This window comes from Leucoraja erinacea, chromosome 4 (assembly GCF_028641065.1).
Source record: "Leucoraja erinacea ecotype New England chromosome 4, Leri_hhj_1, whole genome shotgun sequence".
Lineage (NCBI taxonomy): Eukaryota > Metazoa > Chordata > Chondrichthyes > Rajiformes > Rajidae > Leucoraja > Leucoraja erinaceus.
Genome location: NC_073380.1, coordinates 79,371,906 through 79,391,289, shown reverse-complemented (window position 1 = coordinate 79,391,289; position 19,384 = coordinate 79,371,906). Strand labels below are relative to the sequence as shown.

General features: G+C 43.4%; 1 protein-coding gene across 1 annotated transcript; it reads right to left on the bottom strand.

The window, feature by feature from the left end:
• Positions 1 to 420: 420 nt before the first annotated feature.
• Positions 421 to 12,852, bottom strand: LOC129696573 (CCN family member 3-like). The gene is made up of 5 exons (XM_055634608.1): positions 11,894 to 12,852; positions 11,059 to 11,278; positions 6,938 to 7,189; positions 3,732 to 3,940; positions 421 to 1,646 (listed from the first exon to the last, which is right to left on the bottom strand). The coding sequence occupies exons 1-5, from the start codon at positions 11,942 to 11,944 to the stop codon at positions 1,365 to 1,367; spliced, it is 1,014 nt and encodes a 337-aa protein (XP_055490583.1). The 5' UTR covers positions 11,945 to 12,852; the 3' UTR covers positions 421 to 1,364.
• Positions 12,853 to 19,384: the final 6,532 nt, after the last annotated feature.

The following is a 19,384-nucleotide window of genomic DNA, read 5'->3' as shown; positions in this document are numbered from 1 at the left end:
TTTACGGAACTTTCCGTTATAGAAAATTACATTATAAAAACAGTTGTGTCAATAAGAGAAGGTGGTGGGGGCTCGATAGTTCCTCACCCGCAATAACATTTTGACCCCACAGGATTTCAAATAAATGTCGTTTTAATAGCTGCATTTAATTTTGGTACTGCAGGCTAACTATAGCAAAGGCTGCAAGTTATATTGTATAATAGTGTATTGTACAGATATCAATGCAATGCTTGTCAATTTGAATGGCCACTTGCAGTGAAACTGACATACTGTGTTCTTCATGAACAACAGTGCCTGATCACCATGTGGAGGTTTCATGGATGTGAAGGAAGGAACTACAAATGCTGGTTTAAACCGAAGATAGACACGAAAGTTGGAGTAACTCAGCGGGTTTGTCTCTTGGAGAAAAGGAATTTGTGAAGTTTCGGGTCAAGGCCGTTCTTCAGACTGGAAACAGTTGTTTTTCTCTAGACTTGTTCTTTTCTAAGACAGCATTTTTTTCTGCTTATCAATTTTCAATGCAACTTTTAAGTGTTTCTTTGCTCCTGATAAATATGTGTTATAACCAATATGGCACATGTACATGTATTACAAATTGTGTTCCCTAATTTATTAATTGTGTTATATTCAATTTGTATAATATAACACTTGTCATCTCAGAACTCCCTGAACTGTGAGTCCACAGGAGGAAACATGCCAGGATAGGTAAAAGATAGACACAAAGTGCTGGAGTAACTCAGAGGGACAGGCAGCATCTCTGGAGAGAAGGGCTGGGTGACGTTTCAGGTCAAGACCCTTCTTTAGCCTGAGAGTCAGGGGAGAAGGGGGACATGGAAGGGTAAGGTATGAAAAGGAGAGATTAAGGTGATGAAAATCAAGGAAAATGTAGAATAGATCATTGTTAGCTATGGGGAAGGTGACAAATAGCCTTGCAGGCAGTAAAATTGAATCAGGAGGACAGTTAAACTAGTCGGAGAACTAGATGGAGGGAGAGGGAAAGCAAGGGTTACTTGGTTAGAGAAGTCAATATTCCGCTGGGTTGTAAGCTGCCCAAGCGAAATATGTAAAAGATGGTAGCTTCATCTCAACTTAGACTGCTTAGCAAAATATCAATATCTACTAACACGGGAAATGAAGACATTTGCAATGTTTATATAAAAATATATTTTAATAGCATTAATAGGAACTGTACAGACATAATTCTCAATGTAATAATGCTAGATCAGTTTTACTATTTACAGTATGTGAAACGAAAAGTATTTCACAAACAAACTCCAACTCAATGTGTTTAAAGATTATTTAGACATATGTTAAAAAAAACCCCAATGCTGCAATAACCAGCTATGAAAGTACAAGGCAAATATTCAAGGCCTTGATAATTGTTCCATTTGAAGAGCAGTGTCGTCTTGGGCGCAGTTATAATGGCAGACACAGGTGTTAATGATCATCATCTGTTGTTTAATAATTAGTCCGCTTGCACATTTGAAGTCCAGCTGAGACGTTCTGGTGTTGTGAGGTGTGCAGCATCTTCTGTCAGTGCAGACTCCGCAATATTTAGGTTTAAAGTACTGGATGCTAGAGCAGTCATTGTATACAAAACGAGTTGGTTTTGTTGCTTTTGATGTGCGGATGCACTTCTTTCCTTTCTAAGAATACAAAAAGAGTAAAACAAGATATACAGCTGGAAATAAGGAGGAACAATGTTGGAACTGCAACTATTAATAGATTTTTTTCTTCTTATCGTGTGGTGTATATTATGACCATCTATTTTACATGTCTGCTGAATCTGAATTTCACCTTCTCCACATTCTCCCTCAAACTAGCAGATCCATTTATGCACACGTTCATAAGTGATAGGAGCCGAATTAGGTCATTCGGCCAATCAAGTCTACTCCACCATTCAATCATGGCTGATCTATCTCTCCCCCCTAACCCCATTCCCCTGCCTTCTCCCCATTACCCTTGACACCCATACTAATCAAGAATCTATCTACCTCTGTCTTAAAAATATCCATTGAGTTGGCCTCCACAGCCTTCTATGGCAACAAATTCCACACGACCCTCTAACTAAAGAAATTCCCCCTCATCTCCTTCCTAGAGGAACGTCCTTTAATTCTGAGGCTATGACCTCTAGTCCTAGACTCTTCCACTAGTGGAAACATTCTCTCCACATCCACTCCATCCAAGCCTTCCACTATCCGCATACACAAAACAGAATGAGGCATGATTTAAGGTCACCAATCTGCTCTGCCATTCAATCATGGCTGATCTATCTTTCCGTCTCAACCCTGCCACCTATGGCAATGAATTCCACAGATTCACAACCCTCTGGCTAAAGAAATTCCTTTTTGCCTCCATTATGAAATGAAATACTTTTATTCCGAGGCTGTGCCCTCTGGTCCTCGACTCTCCCACTACTGGAAATATATGCGCTCCACATCCTTTGTATCTGGGCCTTCGTTATTCGGTAGGTAAATACACTCAATTTAATCCTATACTGTGCTTCCATCTTGCATCCTCTCTATTAAATAAGGTCTAGAACCTTTACAGCATATGTTCAAGTCCTAATTTATGGATGAAACACTCATCTATAACTTTTGGTCTCTCCACACATAAGTGAAGAAGGGGGTTTGGGTGATGTGGATGAAAGCTGCATCAATGTTGTCCATTTTACAACATTGCCAAAGATCAAACCAATGCAATACTCTCCCAGACTCCATTCACTGAACTTAGCCTTCATTTTGCTATCCTATACCAAGTCTCACTCATACATGTTCATTATTGCTAATCCAGATTGCCTGACTGAAGATAGACACAAAAAGCTGGAGTAACTCAGCGGGTCAGACAGCATCTCTGGAGAAAAGGAACAGGTGATGTTTCGGGTCGAGACTTTTCTTCAGACTGAGAGTCAGGGGAAAGGGAAACCTACACACTTTGTCAGACTAACACAGATGCTGCCAACTTTTCCAGCATTTTCTGTTTTGTTTCAAATTTCCAGCAAGTGCAGAATGTTGATTCTCAAATATTAAAAGTTTATCGCAGAGGTTAAATCTGCAATAAATAAAAAGTGAAGTCTCCTTTATAACCTACCTTCCATCCATCTTGGTAAACCTTAATTCTTGGGCTTTCCTCCTGACCTTTTCCTCACCCATGCTTTCCCTTGAGTCTCCACCCCAAATCCACTACACCAGTTCCTTTAAGAGCTGCCTTTATATTGCTTTGACGTTGAGATATTTCACCGTGCTTTTGACTCAGCATCCATTTTGGTCCAGTTGGATTTTGTGAAGTGAAGGGCGGTCACGGTGGCGCAGCGGTAGAGTTACTGCCTTGCAACGAATGCAGCACCGGACACCCGGGTTTGATCCCGACTACGGGTGCTGTCAGTACAGAGTCCCGTGACCTGCGTGGGTTTTCTCCGACATCTTCAGTTTCCTCCCACACTCCATAGACGTACAGGTTTGTAGGTTAATTGGCTTGGTAAATGTAAAAATTATCCATAGTGGGAGGATAGTGTTAATGTGCGAGGGATGGCTGGTCGGCGCGGACCCGGTGGGCCGAAGGGCCTGTTTCCGCGCTGTATCTCTAAACTAAAACTAAAAGTACTTTGCACCATTTCTCGCTACCAAATCCATGAGGAAATTACAGTTTCCTCTTTACGCCAACATTGCACTGATGGTCAAAACAGAACAAAATTGAATGACAACTCACCAGCATTGGTCATTTATACTCACTTTAGCTGTGACTTTATAATCACCGCATGGTCGAACCTCACAAAGCCGCAGCTCCTTAACCATATCACAACGGTGGTTTTTATTGGTAACGCGGGTGGAAATACCCATGCCACAGGTTTTGGAGCAGGCACTCCACTGTGTTGTCTGTTGTATGCAGTTCACACCAGGATTATGCAGATCCAATTCATGGGCCACATCCTGTCTGTAAACTGGAAGGAAGAACACTAATCTCTTAGACAAAGCAGTATACAGAAGCATGGCGGTGGTAGCAGGAATTTCCTCTTCGAAGGGCAGTTATTTGTATAAATCTCTCCTAGTTTTTAAAAACCCAAGTTAATCTACTATTTAACTAATTCAAGAAATTTGCATTTTTAGGGCCTGGAAAACATACGGCTTTTCCACCCTTTTTAAAATCGGCATCACTGCGGGTGCTCGGAAGGCCCCCGATTAAACACCACTTGGATGCAACAGCGGACTTTTTTTTGGGCTCTACAAGACAAAGAACTGGAGGACTATGGTGCCATCATCACACTTGGTGCCATTTTATGTTATTTTGTGTCAAGGGGCTTTCTGATGTTTGTCATTTCAATTTTTTAAATTCAATTTCAATTTTATTTTTAATATGTTTTATTATTTTTTTATTATTATTTTTATTATTTTTTGTTTTTTTTTTATGTTACTGTAAGGGAAATTCATTTTGTTGTCTCAAATTGAGACAATGACAATAAATTTGAATACAATACAATACAATACAAAAAAAACCCAAGTTAATCTACTATTTAACTAATTCAAGAAATTTGCATTTTTAGGTGCATTGGAAAATATACAGCTTTTCTTCTCGTATCTTTTTTTAATCGTCATCAGAAGAGGTATTTGTGTACGGGTGTGCCTTTAAGATTAAACATTCCTACTTGCTTAGCAATTCAGCTTGGAACTTTTTTTGTTTCGCTCTACAAGACAAAGAACTGAAGAGGCATTAGAGTTAGATCATCACACTTCAGAAATGATCACGATTTACAATATTAAAAGTATTTTGCATCAAGGGGCAGTTCCAGATTTTCCGGACCTCTGACAAGTCATTTCAATAAGTGTGTTCTAGTTGAATGTTTATGTTTCAAGAGGTGTAGACGTAACATTTTTTTATTATTGTTATTATATGTTCATTCCACTAGTCCCTTTACGTGGTCCTCTCCTTATGCCAGGTTCTATGAAATTTATCATCCACCCGAGGCATTATTCTGAACATGGTGTTAGGATATTGATACTAATCTCCATAAGGCAATGTGATAAAAAATCTTGTAAAAAATGTAAATTATAAGGAGCATCGTAGAGGATGAAATATAGGTAGAGTTTGTAGTTTTAAGGGCCTGTCCCACAGGCTATTTTTAGGTGACTGACGGCGACACCTAAGAATGGGGGGAAGAATACTATATCTTTGGGGAAAACAGAGATTATGGGCTGCTCACATCAAATAAGCCATTGAGGGAATCACCTCGGTGATTCCACTAGGTCTGGATAGATAAGCATGATACAGAGAGATTTACAGGAGACTCGTGTAAAGAGAAGTGTGAAGAGAGAAAAATGCAACATCAGCACCACTGTACATAAATGGGTGAGTGTGCAAAATAAATAGGACTGCAACAGTTTCCGACATATCACCTGTTCCATCCTTGGGCTTATTGGTGCGTCCAATGATGGAACAGGTGATCATATACACCAGGCTTGACTTCCATTTTGTGTTGCACAGGCAGAGGATGGTACGCTAGCTATACATCTCTTACACCCTTTACTGTACTAATAATTCTAAATGATTTCATTAAGTGTCCTCCATTAGGCATGGGTTAGAGATGCAGCATGGAAACCGGCCCTTCAACCCACCGAGTCCACATTGACCATCGATCACCCGTTCACACTAGTTTAGTTTAGAGATACAGCGCGGAAACCAGGCCCTTCTGCCCACCGAGTCCATGCCGACCAGCGATCCCCGCACACTAGTTCTAGTTCTACACACACTAGGGCCTATTTATAATGATACCAAGTTAATTAACCTACAAACCTGTATGTCTTTGGAGTGTGGGAGGAAACCAGCGATCCCGGAGAAAACCCACACAGGTCACGGGGAGAATGCACAAACTCCGTACAGACAGCACCTATAGTCAGGATTGAACCCGAGACTCTGGCGCTGTAAGGCAGAAACTCTACCACTACACCACCGTGCCGCCACTAGTTTTATATTATCCCACTTTCTCACCCACTCCCTACGCTAGGGCCAATTTACAGAGACCAATTAACCTCCAGTCTGAAGAAGGGTCTCGACCTGAAACGTCACCAATTCCTTTTCTTCCGATGTGCTACCTGACCCGCTGAGTTACTCCAGCTTTTTGTGCGATCAACCTACGGCCCTGCAGTTTTCAGGATGTGGGAGGAAACCGTTATACCCAGAGGAAACCCACACGGTCACCAGGAGAATGAGCAAACTTCACAAAGACAGCACCTGAAGTCAGGATTGAACCCTCGACTCTGGTGCTCCGAGGCAGCATTTCCTCAAGCTGCACCACTGTACCGCCCTGTGTAATTTGTACTTTGGTAATGCCTTAACTGTATCTAACAAGATTTTAACACATTTTGTGCTTGAATATATTTCCCCAACTCTCACATTGGTGGGGCTTGCTTTTAATATAGGTAGATTAAAAACATATCCATCTGTTTGTTAATATCTCCAAATTTAGTGCCATTGGCCTTCAGGGAGGTGAAGTCTCAGGATGTTTGCCATTGCTAACCTACTTCACGTGTGGGACAGTGGTGGAACTGACTGAGGTCCAAGATGTTGGAGCCACAATGATTGGTGCAGCGAATGGGCAATCACTATTGGCATGGGTGGCACATGGGCGCAGCTGGTAGAGCTGCTGCCTCACAGAGATAGACACCCAGGTTGCATCCTGACTTCAGTTGCTGGCTGTGTGGAGTTTGCACGTTCTCCCTGTGACTGTGTGGGTTTCCTCCGGCTATTCCGGTTTCATCCCACATCCCAAAGTAATGCGGATTGTTCGTTAATTGGCCTGCGTTGAATTTGGATGCGAAAATGGGATAACATGGAAGTAGTGTGAACGGATAATTGATGATCAGCCCATTTCCATGCTGCTTCTTTCAAGCAATCAGTCAATCTATTGTGATGATCTGATTCAATACCGAACATTGACTCTTACCTTCCAGAGCAAGTTCTTCAAGAGGACTGTCCTGTTTATGGTCACACACCCACTGTTCACAGCACTCTCCTGGCATCTGTACTTGTTTGGGAAATGGACAGTCAGGGCCAGGGAGGAGGATATCCAAATTACAGCGGGGTACACAACCAATTAAACCATCTCTGCAGGAACACTGATACTTGCAGCTTGGTTGGAAGGTTTCTCCATTCCGATAGATGACACCATCGTACATGCAGATATTACCTTCATGTGCTAGGTTTCAAAGATAAAAGGCTTTCAGTTTAGATCATTCTTTGTAATTGCTTTCAATAAGAAAATCTTCTACACATAGTTCTACTATAATGCTATATTTGCATTCTTGGACTCCTCTCACTTTCTCTGGGTTAAAGGTGTTGCAATGCGTGGGTCCTAGCTATGCCTGCCTTTTTGTTGGTTACATCATTGTTCCAGGTGTACACCGGCCCTATCCCCCAACTCTTTCTTTACTACATCGACGACTGCATCAGGGCTACCTCCTGCACCCGTGTAGAACTCATCAACTTTATTAACTTCACCACTAACTTCCACCCTTCCCTCCTTCCAGGCGAGGTAGAGGTTCATATGCACCTCCTCTAACCTCATCTACTGCGTCCGTTGTTCCAGATGTAGACCCCTGTACATTGGTGAACCAATGCTTAGACATGGCGACTGTTTCGCTGAACACTCACGTTCGGTCCACCAAGCGATCCCAGTTGCTGTCCAGATTAACTTCCCTTCCCATACTAACCTTTCAGTCCTGGGCATCTTCTATTGTCAGATTGAGGCATGCACAAATTGGAGGAACAGCACCTCATATTTTGGTGTTGAATTTTCTAATTTTAGGTCATTTCCACAAACATTTCCCCAAACCCCCCCCACCCCCCTCCCATCTCCACTATGTCAGTTGACCAGAACCACTGTTCACTAGGATGTATCCCTCCTGAGATCACATTGTCCTCAGCTAACAAAGATCAGGGAACATCCCTGCCTGAGGTCATCTGTTGCTGACCCTGATTTTCTGGTATCCAGTTCCTCACTCTCCCCCCTTACACTCAGTCTGAAGAAGGGTCCCAACCAGAAATGTCACCTATGCATTTTTTCCAGAGATGCTGCCTGACCAGCTGAGGTACTCTACCATTTTGGGTCTTTCTTTGGTATATAGCATCATCTGCAATTCCTTTCCATTACTATATTTGCATTCCTCACAAACCTAACGTCATGCAACATCATAAAAGCACACAACAATGTGGAAAAGTGATTCGGGGTTAAAGAGTTTTAGATTTGCAATAACAGCATTTATTTCTCCTGAAAGATTTTCAAAAATAAAGGACTTTTTTTATGCGTAAGCTTGTTTTTAGTACAACATGTTAAAAATAACAAGGATGTATTTTGAATTGTTCAATAGTGTATTATTGCATAAACGCAATTGCTTGTCAATGTCAAGTGTCAATGTCCTACGGTGGAAACAACAGCAGGATTCTTAAGGGAAAAAAATGGTTGCTACAGGGAGGTTACATGACAACAGGTTTTTAAAAAATCTTTTTGTCTCGTTCGCAATCAAAAATCACGTTACAATAAATGAAACTCTCGTAGTTCAAATAGTATTTCAAAATTCAACAATTGTGTTATATCTATGTTTCCATCTAATTTGTGTCATGGAAACACACGTTATGGCAGAACTACCTGTAATAAAAATACATCTTCCAATAGATTTGAGGGAGTACCTGAATAAATGTTTGAGAATCAGAATTGTTATGTGTAGGAAGGAACCGCAGATGCTGGTTTACACCGAATTATAGATACAAAATGCTGGAGTAACTCAGCGAGTCAGACAGGTATCTCTGGATAGAAGGAACGGGTAATGGTTCAGGTTGAGACCCTTCTTCAGACTCCTAGTAGATTGTCAATAGGATAATCTATATGAGATTTGAAAAATTCTTGTAAATGTAGCCAATCATTTTTTTTTTTAACAAATCCTTACTTCAGAAAGATTTATACAAGTTGAATGTTATGTAACATATTAAACAAGAATGCCAAACTACAAACAGCACTTTATCCACCAAGGGGGACATTAATGAGGAAGTCTGGGAAGTAGGTAACTTTATGTAGGAAGGAACTGCAGATGCTGTTTTAAACCGAAGAATGACACAAAATGCTGGAAAATGCTGGAGTAACTCAGAGCGGGTCAGGCAGCATATCTGGAGAGAAAGAATGGTTGACGTTACGGGTCGAGACCCTTCTTCAGACTGTCTATCTTCGAGGTGGGTTACAATGTTCTGCTCAGTATTTTTCCAGTTTATGGAAATCCTTGATGGAGAAATATATCATCATAGGTATTTAAAAAAACACCAACTTTGTAGCTATTTTTAAAAGTGATCCAAATATTCTTTAATTTTCGATAGAGATGAAGTTGTGAATTATGAACATTGTCCATATATTCTTCATTTACCACAAACATTAATGTGGTAAACCAAGTAATATGAATGCTATTGTTTACTTAATATGTCTGAGCTTGTTGATTTCCAAACTTTTTTATAAGGTATTCCGATCATGGCAGTAGGCAGAGTGTGAATAAAGGGTTTCTAGTTTACTACCGGTGACAGGTGGTGTTCCGCAGGTGTTGGTGCTGTGTCCGTTACTTTTCACATTAAACATTAATGGTATGGATGATGGAAATGATGGCTTTATGGCCAGGCTTGCAGATGACATGAAGATAGGTGGAAGGGCAGGGCGCGTAGAGGAGGGGGCAGATAGTCTGCAGGACTTGGACAGGTTGAGAGAGTGGGCAAATGGAATAAAAGTGGCAGATGGAATACAGCGTAGCAAAGTGTGCGGCCATGCACTTTGGTAGGAGGAATAAAGACGTAGACTATTTTCTAAATGGGGTGAGGATTCCAAAATCTGAGGTGCAAAGAGACTTGGGAGTGCTGTGGCACGATTCCCAAAGGGTTAATTTGCACGTTGAATTGGTAGCAAGGAAGGCAAATGCATTGTTAGTATTCATTTTGAGAAGATCAGAATATATTGGCAGGGATGTAATGCTTTGTAGGGCATTGATCAGGGCACATTTAGAGCATTGTGAGTAGTTTTGGGCCCCGTATCTGAGGAGGGATGTGCTGATATTAGATGGGGTACAGAGCAGGTTTACGAAAATGATCCGAGGGATGATTGGGTTAATGTGTGATGAGTGTTTGATGGCCTTGGGCCTGTCAGTACTTGCTGGAATTTAGAATGATGAGCGGGGATCTCATTGAAACGTACTGAATAATAAAAGGCTCGGCGTGGATGTGGTGTGGATGTTTCCACTAGTGGAAGAGTCTAGGACGGGACGGCACAGCCTCAGAGTAAACGGACATGCTTTTAGAAAGGTGTTGAGGAGGAATCTCTTCAGACCGAGCTGAGGAGGCCAAATCTTTGGGTGATTTTAAAGCGGAAATTGATACGTTCTTGATTAGCGAGGGTGTCAAAGGTTATGGGGAAAAGGCAGGAGAATGGGGTTGAGAGGGAAAGATAGATTAGCCATGATTAAATGGTGGAGCAGACTTGATCTGGCAGCAGTTAGAATGGCCTAACTCGCTCCAATGTCTTATAAACGTATGTTATTCAGACCGTCTTATAAACTAATGTTATTCCGACTGCATATTCTAACATTGTTCAGAGAAAATTTGTTTGCAGAGAAAGTTACTCTTGCACAATGTGTGTTTTATTTTTCACCAAAAGGTCTTTGTTTCTATGAGAGTTTGCAATGCTTCACCAAAGCAGGTCTAGCTGAATATGTTCTTTTCTCTCTGCCGAAGCAATCAGCCACTGGTCCTCAGATATACATATTTAATTTGGAATAATTTTCAAGTTTGAAAATTGCTTCCTTCAGTTTTATGTTCAAATTACTGATGCACACGGCAAATAGCAACGCAGGAGAGAATCCCGCTGGGCATCACCACACACTTCCAAATGCAGAAAGGAAACACTTGATAAGTTCAACAATTAAGGCGTGCCGCCACTGTTTCGTATGAATTCTTCTGAATAGTGCATTATTTCTGGAAAAAATAACAGACGAGGGGCGGGTTGGGTATTGGGGTTGACAGTGTAAGCCACAAACTCACCGATGCAAACGCCGAGGCGGTGTGGGCTGTCGGCGCTGTAATCGCACTGCAGCCCCTGGACGTGGTCGCAGCTGTCATTGACCGAGCACGGCTCGCCCGCTTGCTTGACACACACACGGCAGCAGCCGCACTTGTCCAGCACCAGCCGCGACCCCGCTGGGCAAAGTGGCGGCTCCTCGGGACATTCACACGGGGAAGTGCAATGCCGGCCACCGGCCCGCTGTGAAGTGTAAAGTCAAACAAAGACAATGAAATATTGAACCGAGATCCACTGTCGAACATACAGTCATTAGTGATAGGAGTAGAATTAAGGCCATTCGGCCCCATCTAGTCTACTCCGCCATTCAATCTTGGCTGATCTATCTCTCCCTCTAACACCATTCCCTGCCCTCTCCCCATAACCTCTAACACCCGCGTGTACTCACTATTTAAAAAAACAACGTTTCAAGCCAAATGCCGCACTCTTAAAAGGTCATAATGTTACAGAGAATCGTCTTTCATATTTACATGCTTAGTTATTGCTCAACATTTCCTCATTGTGCGCTTGCATTAAACATCCCCTTTAGCTATTTCACCTCATCTTCCCATTCCTACCTCCATCCGCTGCTCTCCCCCCACCCACCTTTACATTTGTTTAAAATCCGATCATCTTTCTATCACTTGATGGCAGATGAGCGACCTTTAGTTTAATTTCTGCCAGATCAACTCTGCCCCATTCTCTTTGTTTACGTTTCAGACTTTTTTTACTAAAATAAAAGGATACTTTTGACAGAATGCGCGAAGATTTTATTGCAGTGATAAATTGCATCTCCGTTGCGCTGTTAAATCTGTTCACCTCGGTTAAAAGTAGAAGCAACGTCAGGAATGCTGCGGTGAGGTGCTGCATGCTGCCACTGACATTAAATCCGACTGTAGTCTGCCCGGCGCGGCGCCCCCGGGTGCAATTTTATTCCGCCGCCTTTCGCTGGAGTTGTTGAAGGCGCAGAAAATCACGTCGCGGATTGGATACAAGTGTAGGTAGGAACTGCAGATGCTGGTTATATACACCGAAGATAGACACACAATGCTGGAGTAACTCAGCGCGACAGGCAGCATCTCTGGAGAGAAGGAATGGGCGACGCAGTGAAACTGAACTTAATGAACAACAGTGTCTGAATACTGCGTGAAGGTTGCTTGAAAATAGACTTTTTTTTCTCTCTAGACTTGTATTTAGTGCAAGACAGTCTTCTTTCTGCTTGTCAATTTTCAATGTAACTTTTAAGTGGTTCTTAGCTCAAAATATAACCAATACATCACATGCATTACAAATTGAGTTCCCAAATTAATTGTGTTATATTCAATTTGCATTGTGGACCATTTGTCATCGCACCGTGATTTCACAGGAGGAACTCTGCCAGGATAGGTAAAAGGTAAACACAAAATACCTGAGTACCTCAGCGGGTCAGATAACATATTTCTTATAACATGGTCTCAGGAACTGAACACACCTGCAGACCCTTCTTCAGTGAGAGTGAGGGGAGAGGGAGACAAGAGATATGGAAGGGTTATAGTGTGTAAACAACAGATTAAAGCAGGAGAGGATCAATGATAAGTAGAATGATTCATTATGAATTGAGTTGCACTGTCCTGATTAATTTTATTGATTATGTCTCATTGTCACATTCTGCTCAGTTTACAATGAACCAGTCTGAAGAAGGGTCTCGACCCGAAACATCACCCATTTCTTCTCACCAGAGATGCTTCTTGTCCCACTGAGTTACTCCAGCATTTTGTGTCTATCTTTGAACCATTCTACATTTCCTTGATCAATGTCTGCTTTGATCTGTAGTCTTCACACCTTTCCCTTCCATATCTCTATGTCTCCCTGTCCCCTCACTCTCACTGATGAAGGGTTCAGGTGCAGACACAAATTGATGGAGCAACTCAGCGGGTGAGGCAGCATCTCTGGAGAGAAGGAATGGGTGACGTTTCGGGGTCGAGACCATTCTTCAGCCTTCTCAACCCGAAACATCACCCTTTGTGTGAAAAAGTCACTCCTCAGATTCCCATTAAATCTTTCCCCCTTCACCTTAAACCTATGTCCTCTTATCCTCAATTCACCTACTCTGGGCACGAGACTTTGTGCATCTACCCGATTTGTTCCTCTCATGATTTTATATACCTCAATAAGATTGCCCCTCATTCTCCTGCGCTCATGAATAATCCCAACCTGCGCAACCTCTCTATATAGCTCAGATCCTCTAGTCCTGGCAAAATCCTCGTAAATATTTTCTGTGCCCTTTTCAGCTTGACAACATCTTTCCTATAACATGGTCTCATGAACTGAACACACCTGAACCCTTGTGTAAGAAAGAACTGCAGATGCTGGTTTAAATCGAAGGTAGACACAAAATGCTGGAGCATCTCAGCGGGTGAGGCAGGAATGGTCGACGTTTCGGATCGAGATCCTTCTTCAGGGGAACCTTCCCTTTAACAGTTTAGTTTAGAGGTACAGTGTAGAAACAGAGGGCTTTGCCCATCGAGTCCGCACCAATCATTGATCAATCATTTGCACTATAGTTCTGTTCCTCCACTTTTGCATCCACTTCTTGCACATGCTGGAGACATTTATAGTAATTATAAGAAAATTGGGCAGGTTTGTGGTAGAGTTTACATACTGGAGAAGCATGAATGGAAAAGAGCTCAACATAGCAATTTAAAGGTCATATTAGGAGAGGCAATAAATTGATTTAGGTGTTTAGATTTGGCATAGATTAGCATTTAGAGTTTATTTTATTGTTACGTGTACTGAGGTACAGTGAACAGCGTTTTTGTTGCGTGCTATCCAGTTAGTGAAAAAACTATATATACATGGCCACAATCAAGCCATCTACAGTGTACAGATTCAGGATAAAGGGAATAACATTTAGTGCAAGATAAAGCCCAGTAAAGTCCGATTAAAGATATTTTGATGGTCTCCCAATGAGGTAGATGGCAGGTCAGGACCATTCTCTAGATGGTGATAGAATAGTTCAAGATTCAAGATTCAATTTATTTGTCATTTGGACCCCTTGAGGTCCAAATGAAATGACGTTTCTGCAGTCATACATTACAAACAAATAGACCCAAGACACAACATAATTTACATAAACATCCATCACATTGCCGTGATGGAAGGCCAAAAAAACATCTCTCCACTGCACTCCCCACCCCCCCCTCCCCCCCCGATGTCAGAGTCAAAGTCAAAGCCCCCGGCTGGCAATGGCGATTGTCCCGCGGCCATTAAAGCCACGCCGGGTGGTGCGAGGTCGCACACCGGGTCTTGATGTTAGAGCCCCCGGCGTGCGCTCGCAGAGTCCCGCGGTCATTCCAAGCCGCGCGGGACGGTGCTGTAAGGCCCCGCTCTTCAACCCCACAACTCGGGCGGGAGAAGTCGCCGTTGCGGGAGCCCTGAAAAGCGGTCTCCCTCCAGGGACCCGCGGGCTCCCGATTCTGCCGTCCGCCAGACCCGCCGTTGCAGCCTCCGAATCTCCGGAGGTCGGGCCGCAGCAGCGCTCCACCACCGCTCCACCCGCTCTGGACTCGGCCAGCTCCGCGACGGTGAGGTGAGTCGTCGGCACCAGAGCTCCCGGTCTTCCTGTTGGAGGCCGCTCCTCGTTGCAGCCCCAACGACAACGGAGACCCGACAAAGAAAAGGTCGGGTCTCCCGTGCAGGGAGAGATTTAAAATTTACCCCCTATCCCTCCCACCCCACCCCCACACACATACCCCAACAAAAAATAACAAAAACTACAGAAAAACATAGACAAAAAATAATAAAAACGCAGACGGGCTGCAGAGGCCGCTGCTGACGAGAGTCGCGCCTCCGCCGTTCAGATGTCTGATAACAGCTGGGAAAAAAAACTGTTCCTGAATCTGGGGGTGTGCGTTTCGGAACATCTGTTGCTCATGCCCGATGGAAGAGGGGAGAAGATGGAGGGCCCGGGGTGAGACTGGTCCTTGATTATGCTGGTGGCATTGCCGAGGCAGCGTGAAGTGTAGATGGAATCATTGGAAGAGATGATCTGGGCTAGATTCACAACTTTCTGCAATGTCTTGCAATCTTTGATGGAACTGTTCCCAAACCATGCTGTGAAGTATCCCGATAAAATTCTTTCTACAGCGCATCACAGTGCTTTGTTTTGCTGACATTGAGGGAAAGATTGTTGTTTTGGCAGTTGGTTACGAGATTCTCAATCTCTTTCCTCTACTCCGTCTCTTCATTATTTGATATCCAGCCAACTATGGTGGTGTTGACTACGGATTTGTAAATTGATTTAGCTTGGTATATGGCAGCACAGCCGTGAGAGTATAAGGAGTAATGACGGGTGCTGATAACACTTCCTTGTGGGGCACCAGTGTTTAGGATTATTGTAGAGGATGATTTGTCCCCTATCCTCACTGATTGTGGTCTGTTTTTGGTCAGGAAGTCGAGGAGCTAGTTGCAGACGTGACTGCTGCCTCCAAGTTCCATGAGTTTGGAGATGAACGTGGTTGGGATAATGGTATTGAAAGCAGAGCAGTAGTCTATGAATAGGAGTCTGACCTAGGTTTCTCTCTCTGGTGTTCCAGGGATGAGTGCAGGGCCAGGGAGATGGCATCAGCCAAGGGCCTGTTGTAGTAGTAGGCGAACAGCAGTGGGTCCAGGCTGCCTGGTAGACTGGATTTAAGATGTTCTATAATCAGTCTCTCAAAGCACTTCATGATGGTGGATGTCAAGTCCATTGGACAGTAGTTGGTTATGGCATTTGATTTTGCTTTTCGTCCACACGGGAATCTTGGTAGTCTTCTTGCAGCAGGTCGGTACCTCATAAGGGAGTCGGGGGAGATTAAAGATGTCCATGATCACTCCCGCAAGTTCTTAAGGGACTCCTTCTGGACCTGTCGCTTTCCGAGGGTTCACCCTCAAGAAGGTCAATCTAACTTCTGCAACAGCGATCCTGGGAATAGGCACACTGTAGTCTGACGGGATGGATGCCATTGCCCTGTTGATCATCTGCTGAAAATGCAGTACGTTCATCCGGTAGGGCTACATCATTACCAGCGATGTTGCCTGACTTTGCTTTGCAGCCAGGTATAGTGTTCAGGCCTTGCCACAGTCTGTAGTTGCCTGAATGATTATACCGCAACTCAAGTTTGCCCCGGTATTGTCTCTTGGCATTCTTGATGGCTTTGCAAAGTTCATAGTGAGCTTTCTTGTACCACTTCGGATCGTTTGACTTGTATGCAGCGGGTCTTGGCCTTCAACTGGGAATATACCTCACGGTTCAGCCATGGTTTCTCCATAAGTCTTCTTCATAAGTAAAGATAAACATAGGTTGTAAGCCTGAGAGCAATAAAACTGTTCATGAGATAAGAAAAGTCGCTTATTGATGCCCATTTGCAAGACGAATGGGAGAATGATTTTCTAACTTAGAGAGATCAGAGAGTTGAAGGTTGATCACCTATGAATTCCTTCCAAAATATAAAATCCGCCATTGCATCACAGAGTATAAAAAGCCTGTTGGTGCTGTGAAGAAAGGAAGAGGAGGAACCAGTGGGCTGAGGGAGAGCTGTGAAGGGGAGGAGACAGTGAGGGCTACCTAAAATTAGAGAAGTCAATGTTAATACCGCTGGGGTGCAAACTGCCCAAGCGAAATATCAAGTGCAGCTCCTCCAATTTACGGTGGGACTCACTCTGGCCATGGAGGAGGCCGAGGACAGAAAGGTCGGATTCGGAATGGGAGGGGGAGTTGAAGTGCTGAGCCACCGGGAGATCAGGTTGGTTATCGCAAACTGAGCGGAGGTGTTGGGCGAAGTGATCGCCAAGCACTTCTTTGTGATGTGGGAGGAACCTGAGCACTCAGAGAAAACCCAAGCAGTCACATGCAGAATGTGAAAACTTTGGTGCCGAGGCAGCAGCTCTACCAGGTGTACCACCCTGCGGGCATGATGCAAGCTAGACTTTAGCATAAGCTAGTTTCTAATGATGTTCACCATTCACAGAGTATATAAGCATGCACAAAATTATGAGAGGATTAGATCGGGTAGATGCTCAGAGTCTCTTGCCCAGAGTAGGGGAATCGAGGATGATACGACAGGTTTAAGGTGAAGGGGAAAAGATTTATGAAGAATCTGAGGGGCAATTATTTCACACAAAGGGTGGTTGTGGGTGTATGGAACAAGCTGCCAGATGAGGTAGTTGAGGTTGGGACTATCCCAATGTTTAAGAAACAGTTAGACGGGTACATGGATAGGACAGGTTTGGAGGGATATGGACCAAGCGCAGGCAGGTGGGACTAGTGTAGCTGGGACATGTTGGGTGGTGTGGGCAAGTTGGGGTGAAGGGCCTGTTTCCACGCTGCATCACTCTATGACACTATGACTCTATGACTCTATGACAAGGCTGCTTTCACCTTATTTTTTAATTATTTTTACCCCAATGAGCAAGAATGATTACAATTCTCTGCAAACAAGTGCTGGCAAATCCTCAGAATGGGTCTGAGTGATATAAATGTCCAAATGTATTGTCACAAATTTAATAATAGATTAAATAATTTTAAATGCGCATACTTTGCAGTAGAATCAATAGAATAATTCAGTGCTGTTTCTTTTAATATTTATGCATTTGAACAGCTGACTTTTACTATTGTTACTGTCAATCAATTCAACAAATTGTTTTAACCATGCTGCAATGGGCTCTAAGAAAATCTCTCCCTGCTCCGACATTTGTTTCCCTTTCTGCAATGATACAGCTGCAATCTTTCACATTTTTCTTCTTTTCATTACTTCCTGGTGGGAATAATTTTCAGCAAAATGTTACTCCTGCTCCAGTCGTTCTTGGTTTAATCCAATGTTCACATTCACAGTCCCATACACCAGGTTCTTTCTGATCTGCATAATCCATTGTATTCCATTGTTTAATTTTTTTTTGTGCAGTTTTATGTGTACTTTAATATGTAATTTATGCTTTCACTTGCAAAAGGGAAGACGCATTTGAGACACTTTTCGCACACCTCATTTCCATTCGTGACTTCCCGGATGATGTGAAGTCCATCCCCATATACTGAAAGACTGGGGTGTGGATTGATAAAATGAAAAGAATATTTGTGTCTTTTAGCTTAGTTTAGAGATACAGCATGGAAACAGGCCCTTCGGCCCACTGGGTCCGCGCCGACCAGCGATCCCCGCACATTAACACTATCCTAATAATAATAATAATAATACATTTTATTTGCGGGCGCCTTTCAAAGTCTCAAGGACACCTTACAGAAATTAATAAGAGTGAAAAAACATATAGTCGGAGTAAAATAAATAATAAGGACGTCACCAATACACAAATTAAAGACAGAATTCGCTCCAAAGCCAAAAAATCAAAAACACAATGTGAAGAGAGAGCAGCGGCAGCTAAAGCGCGCCAGCGTCCACTCTCCCTTCCGACAGCCATCTTGGACACAAACTAACATATTCACATTACAAACAAAAAATCATCCCCCCACAATGGTTACCACTGTGGGGGAAGGCACAATGTCCAGTCCCCATCCCCAGTTCTCCCAAAGTCAGGCCTATTGAGGCCTCCGTTATTGCCTCAATGGAGGCCCGATGTTCCTGGCTGTTCTGGCCGGGTGCTGTTGCCCCGGCGTCGGGAGAGTCCTTTCAGCGGCTGGGCCGCCTGGAACGGCCGCTTCCTAACTGGAGACCGCGGCTTCCGAAGCCGACAAGGCCGCGCCGGTTTAGAGCTCCCAGGCTCCCGATGTTAAAGTTGGCGCCGCCCCCTCCGCTCCGCAGACCCGCAGCCTGGAGGTGTTGATCTCGGCGGTCACAGCTCACCACACATCCTACACCCACTAGGGACAATTTTTACATTTAAAAGCCAATTAACCTACAAACCTGTATGTCTTTGGAATGTGGGAAGAAACTGAAGATCTCGGAGAAAACCCACACAGGTGTTGTGAGCCAATCTGATGGCCCCCGTAATCGGGATTGAACCCGCGTCTCCGGCGCTGCACTCGCTGTAAGGCAGCAACTCTACCACTGCACCACCGTCCCCTTGTGTCCCCTTGGAAAGTCTGCATCCAGTTACTGGTTTGTATCTGCAGATTTGTCAAAAGGGATTTTTATTTTGTTAAAAAAAAAGTATTTGCTTAATTATTTTCTATACAGTATACATTTTTGGGGAGTTGATTGGTTGGTTAGGAAAGGATCAGTGAACCAAGTTCAAGTTACATTTATTGTCTCATGCACCAATTGGTACAGTGAGATTTGAGTTACCATACAGCCATACAAATAAAAGTAAACAACACATTATAGAATTTAACATGAACATCCC

Excerpts from the sequence above, each read along its gene's own strand:
- LOC129696573 (XM_055634608.1), bottom strand. The coding sequence starts at position 11,944 with ATGCAGCACCTCACCGCAGCATTCCTGACGTTGCTTCTACTTTTAACC. Across the intron at positions 7,190-11,058 it reads CCGCCTCGGCGTTTGCATCG|CACATGAAGGTAATATCTGC; the intron begins GTGAGTTTGTGG and ends TTTGAAACCTAG. Across the intron at positions 3,941-6,937 it reads TGAAGAACTTGCTCTGGAAG|TTTACAGACAGGATGTGGCC; the intron begins GTAAGAGTCAAT and ends TCTTCCTTCCAG.